A 9,614-nucleotide genomic window follows, 5' to 3' on the forward strand; every position below is an offset into this window, starting at 1 on the left:
CAGTAGAGGCAACAACCTTAACAATTCTAACATGTTTGAATGACGGTAGGTTAAAAGCAAGAACAACTATTATGACATCTGTTACCAAACAATCACAGGAACCTTCGTTTCAGGTGCTGAATAACATCTCTCCTTCCTGTGTTACCTCCCATATCTCTTTCCCAGTTTTCAGAGTTGGCACTGTAAATGTAGGCACATTGAGATTGTAGAGATGCTTGAATGGAGATGTGTTGATGTATGTTGCATACAAGAGGTAAGGTGGAGAAGAGCTTCAGCCAGTTCTTACAGGCAAAGCACACAGGTATAAACTCTTCTAGGAGGTAATAGTGATGGAATAAGGTGGGTGGGCAGACTACTTGCAGAGAAATGGGTGGATAAGGTCATAGGGGTAGTGAGAGTGTGCGATAGATATAATTAAACTAAGGCTAGTCTTGCAGAATGGTATAGCTATAATTATCTTTGCCTACACCCCACAAGCGGGCTTACCAAATGAACAGAAGGATTACTTTTAAGATGTTCTTCTGCAGGCTACCTCAAAGACAAGTGACAATGATCTCATCTTTGTGGTTGGAGATTTTAATGGGCATGTCAGACAGCAACCTGGTATTTTCCATGGAGTTGGTACCAGAAATGAAGAGGGAACTAGGCTCCTGGAGTTCTGTGATGCAAATAACCTATTAATCTGCAACACTAACTTCTGGAAGCCAGCTAGCCACCTGATAACCTATCAATCAGGAAACTCTGCTAGCCAGATTGATTTCATTCTCACCAGACAGGGGGATACATGGTTGCTCTTAAATACAAAGACCCTCCTTGGTGAAGAATGTACCCCCCCAGCATAGGCTAGTCATTAGTAACTTCAGACTTGAGGCCAGAAAGATGCCAAAAAGCAGACCAATCTGGAAAAGGACTTGGAAGCTTAAGAACCCTTCACATGGTCAGAGATTTAAGGATATCCTTACCGAGATATTTGATGATAGGGAGGAGGAGCTACAGTCATGTGACATAGAAAGCAGCTGGGAATTCCTGCGAGACAGCTTGCTGAGTGCCACAGACCAAATCTGTGGCTGGTGCAAAGCCCCTTCCAGACCTAGGGTAAAATGGTGGCGGAACAATACTGTAGACAGGGCCATTAGAGCAAAGAAACAGGCTTGGAAGAGTAGGGGTAGCAGGAGAATGTATCAGACAGCCAAAAGGGAAGCTAAGAGACAGGTATATATAGTCAAGGGAGTAGTAGAAAAGAAGTTTGGTCTTCACATCACTGAACATTGGCAAAGAATTGAAGTATTTCGGATTGCAAGACAGTGTGTGAGAGAAAATTGTGATGTCATAGGAGAGAAATGTATCTGCATGGATTGGTGCCCCTGCGTTTAATGATTCTGCAAAGAAAGAGGCTTGGAGATGCCATTATGAAGGACTGCTGAATGTGGAGAATGAATGAGAGGAGGAGAGCTTGCCAAATGTTGACCCAGTTGAGGGACCACCTACCCGAATCGACAGTACCCTGGTAGATAAAGCAATTAAGGATATGAAGACAGAGAAAGCACCTGGCCCATCAGGAATCACTGCTGAGATGCTTGAAATATCGGGCAGTGTGGGTTATGATATTGTCACCTGCATCGAAAATCAGGTTGTACATGAAGGAGTCATACCCAATGGCGTAGCAGCACCATAGTCAACAGCAGCAAGGGTAAAGGTGATGCTTTAGATAGAAATAAATATAGGGGTATCAAATTATTGGATCGGGTAATGAAAGTTACAGAGAGGGTCATAGCTCAACTAATTAGGGAGAGAATTAGCCTAGATGAGTTGCAGTTCAGTTTTGTGCCAGGCAGAAGCACTACTGATGCTATATTTCTGGTAAGGCAACTGCAGGTTAAATATCTAGTCAAAGATAAACCTTTGTACTTGGCTTCTGTTGACTAGGGAAAAGTCCTCGACAGGGTCCCCCAATCCCTCCTCCCAATGCAGATAGACGAGTGGTTGGTAAGAGCTGTACAAGTCCTGTAAAAGGATGCTGTCAGTAAGGTGAGAGTTGGCAACGAGTATAGTGAAGAATTCTGATAGAAGTGGGGGTTCTACAAGGATCAGTCCTCAGCCCCCTCTTCTTCCAGGCAATAACAGGAATTCAAGACAGGCTGCACCTGGGAGCTTCTCTATACTGATGACCTTGCTCTAATACCTGGGTCACTGCCAGAACTAGATGAAGTTTAAGGTGTGGAAGCAAGGCCTAAAATTGAAGGGCCTTAGGGTTAACCTAGCAAAAACCAAAGTCTTAGTGAGTAGGAAGGCTGTCAAATCATAAACCCCTTCAGGTAGATGGCACTGCTCAATCTGTAGAAGAGGTGTAGGTAGAAATTCCATAAGACGTATCCAGTGTAAGCTATGAACACATAAGTGGTGCAGCTACATCAAGGGAAGATAGTTTTCATGTGGAGCAGATGCACAGTGCCAATAAACACCATCGATGCTCAGAAAACAGACTCCATCACATGCCAGGGAGAGAAACTAGAAGTAGTTAATAGCTTCCGCTACCTAGACGACCAAGTTTGTAGTGGGGGTGGATGCTCAGAGAGTGTTACTACTAGAATAAGAATAGCCTGGGCAAAGTTCAGGGAGCTCTTACCACTGCTGGCAACTAAAGGCCTCTCGCTCTGGATGAAAGGTAGACTAATATGCATGTGTGAACTGCCATGCTACATGGCAGAGAAACATAGGCTGTCACTGCTGAGGACATGCGTAGGCTTGAAAGAAATGAAGCTAGTATGATCCGCTGGATGTGTAATGTCAGTGTGCATATATGACAGTGTAAGCACCCCGAGAGAAAAGTTGGGGATAAGAAGCATCAAATGTGGTGTGCAAGAGATGACTGCATTGGTATGGTCACGTGTTATGTATGAATGAAGACAGCTGTGTGAGGAAGTGCCACTCCCTAACTGTAGAAGAGGTAGACCCAGGAAGACATGGAATGAGGTGGTGAAGCATGACCTTCGAACATTAGGTCTCACAGAGGCAATGACTAGTGACAGAGATCTTTGGAGATATGCTGTGATTGAGAAGACCTGGCAACTGAGATCGCAGCCACGCTTATCTGGCCCAGTTAAGAGAACTCCTGATGCTTCAGATGATATGATATGCTTGAGAAGACCTATTGAGTCAAAACCAATTTTGTAGCTGTGGCCAGTGCCTCGACTGTCTCTCATACTGGTGGCATGTAAAAAGCATCATCCAAACATGGCCAATGCCAGTACCCCTCTGACTGGCTCTCATGCCGGTGGCACGTAAAAAAACACCATTTGAACATAATTGATACCAGGCCCGCCTGACTGGCTCCTGTGCCGGTGGCATGTAAAAAGCACTTGGCGTTAAAAAGGGCATCCAGCTGTAGAAACTTTGCCAGATCAGATTGGAGCCTGGTACAGCCGTTTGCTCTCCAGACCTCAGTCAAACCATCCAACCCATGCCAGCATGGAAAATGGATGTTAAACGATGATGATGATCATCATGACTTTGTACCGACCGCCTACTGTCACTGCAATCATTAAATAATGCCATTCAAGCTGGTAAATCTCTTTCTAGGAGTTTACTGATCCTCAATGGCCATGTCTCTTGCATTACTAACTTCTCCCTAACAAAAAATAAAGAAACCTTTTATGTACTGCAGTAGAAATACTTGTACCAACTTAGTTTTTTAATACCAAAATATCAAACCAATATCGAAGGCTCGGCTATCTCCATTCAGCTATTTTTCTGGGGTTAAAATTGTTTAGGTGAGTTTCAACTTATAAACAGAAGGTCGTTAAAGATGTTTATTGTTGAGTATTTGTTGGTTTGAAGGTGAAATAATTTACATTCACAGAATGGGATCATGTTGATGTATTCAGTTCATCTTTGAAAACCTAATACAGTCCAGATCATCTTCATTTAACATTTGTTTCCCATGCTGGCATTGCTTGGATGGTTTAACTGAAAACTGGCAGCTGCGGAACTGCACCAGGTTCCAATCTGATTTCGCATGGTTTCTATGGTTGGATGCTCTTCCTAATGCCAACCACTCCAAGAGTGCATGTGCCACTGGCATGGGTGTCAGTTATGTAACACCAGCACTGGCTACAACTATGATCTCAATTGGCTTGACAGGTCGTCTCAAGAACGGTATATTGCCGAAGGCCTCAGCTACTTGTCACTACCTCTGTGAGGCCCAACATTCAAAGGGTGCCAGTTACACGATGCTGGCATCGGTCACGACTGATTTCACTTGGCTTGACAGGTCTTCTCAAGGATGGCATATCACCCAAACCATGGTACCTGTTGATATCTTCTTTGTCTCTAGATACATTGACAATATCACAGTTAACAAACAGTGATTGTCTTAAAATAAAAGACAGAGGACACAATAACAACATCCAGACGATACAACAAAACAGTTTTCTTCTTAATGTCCACATTACTAAATACCAGTCTTTTCAGATATAAAAATATTACTCCTTCGTGGGGTATTTTTTTCTTTTTTCAAGAGAATTAACTGAAACTCCAGATGAAATATTGTTTGCTTTAAAGAAAGAGAATAGAGTGGAATTACTCAACAACAGTAACTTCTAACTGGCTTTGGTTGATAATTCAATCTATTCTGTGAATATGTGACATACTCCATCTTCAAGTGTTATGGAATATATAATGTAAAATTCCGAGGTTTTCTCTCCGGTGTACCAAGAAATTTTACTAGTGATTGCAGTTATGAGATATGTAAAGTGAATTTAATGTGTAATTGCTTGGAGTATGCAAATTCTAGGTAGAGATTTTTTTAAAAACCTGTCTATAGTAACTTTTTCTTTCAGCAAATTATGTGAAATAACTGTAAAACCAAAAACATTAATAACAGGATTTACAGATAAAACAAATTTTAGTCTTTTAGAATATGATCAAAATCATTAGAGTGAGAAATATTAAGTATATTTGGATGATTGACTTTTGAGATTATTAACAAAACTTGTAACTGATTTTATCTTCTCTTGTTTTGTCCATTTCAGGTTCAAGAATTCATTGATATGATTCCAGAAGGTGGTGGCATCATGTGTCATGATTTTATCTTACAACTTTGGAAATGTCTGCTGGATGATTGGTTTGGAGTTGGTGCCACTGTTTATATTGTGACACCACAGATTGACCCGGAACGCGTGTTCAGCATATATTTACTAATGATAAGGAATAAAGGAACTGGCTTTAATGTAACTCTGTTGACACCAGAGAAAGGGCCAGATCGTTTCAGTAAAGTTCTGGATATAGCCAAGCAGTTGATGAAAAAGACTCGAACATCAAGACATACCTTGCTTGTATCTGATGTAAAACGCGAGTGGGTTACTAACAAATTAACAATTCGCCATGAAGAATTCTCCACTAATTTCATAGCTGCCTACAAAGACCACGAAGCAGAAGTGTTGACAACAACTGCTTATTTCCACAAAAGTCATTTTAACTTTAACCTGAAAGATACAGTCACATATAATAAGTTACCAACATCTGAATTACGACGTAACTATCTTCTTCCTTTAGGGTTTGGAGAGAGAAATTTTTGAATTCTGGTTACTATTCTCTTTGTGAATTTGAGCAATTTTTGGTATTCTACCAGGGACATTAGAATAAGGAACAAAAGTTTCCAGTTTTGAGAAGACATTCCAGATATAAATTCACCAACACTGCTGGGTGTGTTTAACTTTCATTTCCTTTGACCATTGCTCAAGGTTTGATAATTATGACAAGTGAACTATTTGTAAGAGCAAATTTTGAGGTTGAAAGAACCAAAATATATTGTAACTTAGGGTTTCAGCAACATGGAATGAATGAATCCCCATAGAGGAAACTGTTTCACCCATCAAAGGAAGATTTCTCAAGAAAAATTTGTTAAGGGCAGTGCTGTAATGTCTGTTTCTCCTGTCTTACTAATCAAACTCGATTTCTGTGTGTGTCTAATTTATTTGCTCAGTATTTTTATTTCGATATGCAAATGCTGTATATATATAAACGAAACAATGCAAGCATGGAAAAGCAGCTGTTAAAATAATGACGATTCAGGATTTAGTTTCTATTCTTGCTCCACAATGAAATCTTTCATCTGCCATCATTTTCAGGAAGTTTGTGACTTGAAAAACAAAAACTTGGGGACATCTTCTGTACTTACAAAGCTGCACTGAGATTATCATTTCAATAAACCTTTGGTGAAATATGCTGATAATAAAGAAATATTTCTATTTTGTTCTATTGAATAATTCACTTTAGCCCAGCCATGTAGAATGTACTGAATTGTGTTCAAAATGAAGATGTTGACCATGTGTTAACACAACAGGTAGAAACAGGCTTGTAATCATAATTATTGCAATAGCAATCTAATTACAAAGCATTTGCACTTTACATCTAATTTAGCAATTCCTATGTCTAAAAGTGAACCACTTAAAACTAAAAATAATTGGTTAGCAGGGAAAATGTGTCAGGTGTTTGAAGGAAATCTATAGAGGTGGCAGTAGTTATAGGAACAGGCAGAGAGAGAGGACACTATAGATCTGTGATCCAGCAACTGGTGTGTGTGTGTGTGTGTGTTGGTTAGTGTAGCTTAATAATACAGTAGTATTCCAGACATGCAGGAGTTGTCAGAGCTTTAGTCTTAGGTGTGTATTTTCACTTCCATTGTAAACAAAATAATGATCTCTGCTGAGGATTCAAGAAAACTGCTGCAAGTCTCCTGTAAACATCCCTTCAATGCTAGATTGGGGCAAGATTTCATTAAGTACTCTGAAAAACCAATTTAATGTTATAGTGGGAAATGTTTAAAATCCAGAAATTTTCCCTCATGTATATACATTTGCTTCTCAATCACGTGACTCTGTGTTTAGTCCCACTGCATGGCACATGTCTTCTACTATAGCCATGGGCTGACCAAAGCCTTGTGAGTGGATTTGGCAGATAGAACCTGGAAGAAGCCCATTTTGTGTGTGTGTGTTTGTCCTCTACCACCACTTGACAACTGGTGTTAATTTGTTTATATCCCTGTTACATGATGACACAAGAGACTGATATAATAAATACCAGGCTTTTAAAAGTAATTACTGGGGTTGACCCTTTGAAGTGGTGCCCCAGCATGATTGCAAATCAATGACTGAAACCAGTCAAAGCTACACACACACACACACACATTATATTTCATGCTGGGATGTTGGTTCATCTGATATTGTGGATAGGAGAATGTTCAAGTCCTTTTTGAAGACATTCACATTGGGTAAGTTTCTTAATTTTTGTGGCAGAGTACTGAAAATTTGTGAACCCCAAGCTGATATTAGATGGAGTGGACAGTACCTTTTAGTGTAGTAACATTGGATTGTTTGAAGCTGCACAATTATTTTCACATTGTGCAGTGACCACAGGGGTCAACATGACTTCTTGGTCCTTAGAATCCATCTTGGTAATGTGCACATGAAATGATGCATCATTACATATGCTGTATGTGACTCTAGGAATGCAGTGCCTCCAGGTCCTATACATGTAGGTTGTGGTGCTGCTTGAAAATTTCCAGCATTAAGTTGCATGTTGTTTTGTTCTGTCCACATATATTGCATTCAGGTGCAGCTGCAAAAGCTTGTCACACTGTAAGGGTTCTTTATTGTCTGTAATAATTTTGTGTCATCAGTGTAGTTAGTGGTACTACCTGTCTGAATGACCATAGGCATGTCTAAAAGAGCAACTATAAACAGTAATGGTCCTAAGACAGTTCCCTGAGTGACCCCCATTCAGAATTTGTTTCTCTAGAGAGGGCACTATCAATTGCAACTGCCCAACTATCATGTAGCCACTCTCCTAGGTCACCATCAATGCCACGCTCTCAGCTTGTGACATGTGCCACGATCTATGTTGTCAAAGGTTTTTTTGCAAAGTCAACATTTAAATGATTGAGCAGCTGCTTCAAAACCCAGTCATCTGCGCCATGAGGGCTGGGTGAGGCAGCTTCTTCCTGACTGAAACCAGGCCGAGTAACACTCAGCAAGTCATTTCCTTCTTGAAACATCATCAGTTTCCTTCTGATGATTTGTTCCATGGTTTTGCTGAAATGTCTTCCTCTGAAATGTCAAAGAATTCAACCAGGTTTATTTATTTACATGTGTCCCAGGGGAGAGGGAGGTGAAGACACTTTCAGATTGTTCACTGAGTACATCACTTATCCTTTTGGGGTCCGTAATCAGTGAGCCATTCTCTTGGAACAATGGTCCTATTTTGTACTGTACTACGGCTGTTTCCTTTGCAAATCTATAGAAAGCTTCAGGGTTTGTTCTAATACTTTTAACAACTCTCTTCTCTGGTCTCTTTTCTTTTCATGAGAGAGTTTGAGTTTGCTTTCAATTTCCAGGAATGTCCATCTTAACTTTTCACTATCCTTCAGTTGCCTACGCAATCACTTTGAGACCTTTGTTCTGCATCTTATAAGGATTTTCCTATTTCTCGAGTTTTAATCTTTGGTTTTCATGTTTAGTGCATATAGCTGGCTCGTTGACATAAACTGAGTTTTAAGTCCTTGTCTTACATAAACCGTTGGGCCTGTTTTGCTGTACATCTCTTTGCAAATTGATTTCCTGTTTGCTTTATGGAAATTCAAGTCGGATATGGCTTTGAGTACTTCTTATCTTATAGAGTAGATGCCAGCAGCTCACCTAGGATCAGTATTAGTTTTACAATGTTGTAGTTTGAGAAAGCTGTTCGTGCCATCTTCACATTATAGATGAGGTCTATATTATTTGTGAAACTAAGATGCAAGAGGTTGCTGCTCTTGGTTGGTTGGCAAATGTAACTTGTTCCAGGAATAACATATTAGAAAGTTCAAGTTCTGCCCTGGTTTGTTCAAGAGAGGACGTGGCCTACAGGCTATTTAACATTTGGGAAGTTGAAGTCTCCTTAAGAGGAGCATATTGATAGGTTGGTCCTTTTCTGTATGCCTGAGGCTATCCTCATTCTACATACAACTACTTAGCTTTATATGTATCATTAAAGTGTTATAAACCAAATTCGAGTGTGACAACTGTACTAATGATATGATATTTTCCAAGAAATAACCTTAAAGGTTAAAAGCTTATCTGGTCCAAATATTCTGCCAGTTTTATGTTCAAATCAATCAGACCCTGCCTCTTGCACATGGATTCTGTAATTCTAAAAATAAACAAACACATTATGAAGTTTTAAGTAATGAAAAATTGTAAATAGGATTAATAGAAAAATAAAAATATAATTAAGTAATTAAAAAATAAAAAAAGATTATTTAAAAAATCTATATCAATAGATTTTTTTAGAAACCAAAAATTCAAGAATTATTTTTCTGTACAAAAATGAAAAAAATGTTTTTTTATATATATCATCATCATCATCGTTTAACGTCCGCTTTCCATGCTAGCATGGGTTGGACGATTTGACTGAGGACTGGTGAAACCGGATGGCAACACCAGGCTCAAATCTAATTTGGCAGAGTTTCTACAGCTGGATGCCCTTCCTAACGCCAACCACTCAGAGAGTGTAGTGGGTGCTTTTATGTGTCACCCGCACGAAAACGGCCACGCTCGAAATGGTGTCTTTTATGTGCC

At 39.7% G+C, this 9,614-nt stretch overlaps 1 protein-coding gene and 1 long non-coding RNA gene across 2 annotated transcripts in view; one reads left to right on the top strand and one right to left on the bottom strand.

The window, feature by feature from the left end:
* The window catches only part of LOC106874202 (uncharacterized), a 34,688-nt gene extending 28,437 nt beyond the window's left edge, over window positions 1-6,251 (top strand). Inside the window, exon 2 of the mRNA XM_014921858.2 lies at window positions 5,031-6,251. Within this exon, the coding sequence (XP_014777344.1) occupies window positions 5,031-5,576 (546 nt within the window). The 3' untranslated portion in view covers window positions 5,577-6,251. The remainder of the gene's footprint in view (window positions 1-5,030) is intronic.
* Window positions 6,252-6,357: 106 nt separating this feature from the next.
* LOC106874203 (uncharacterized) overlaps window positions 6,358-9,614 on the bottom strand; it is a 13,514-nt gene continuing 10,257 nt past the window's right edge. The window contains exon 3 of the long non-coding RNA XR_001409977.2: window positions 6,358-9,186. This is a non-coding gene — a long non-coding RNA (uncharacterized LOC106874203). The remainder of the gene's footprint in view (window positions 9,187-9,614) is intronic.

This window comes from Octopus bimaculoides, chromosome 1 (assembly GCF_001194135.2).
Source record: "Octopus bimaculoides isolate UCB-OBI-ISO-001 chromosome 1, ASM119413v2, whole genome shotgun sequence".
In the NCBI taxonomy this organism is placed as follows: domain Eukaryota; kingdom Metazoa; phylum Mollusca; class Cephalopoda; order Octopoda; family Octopodidae; genus Octopus; species Octopus bimaculoides.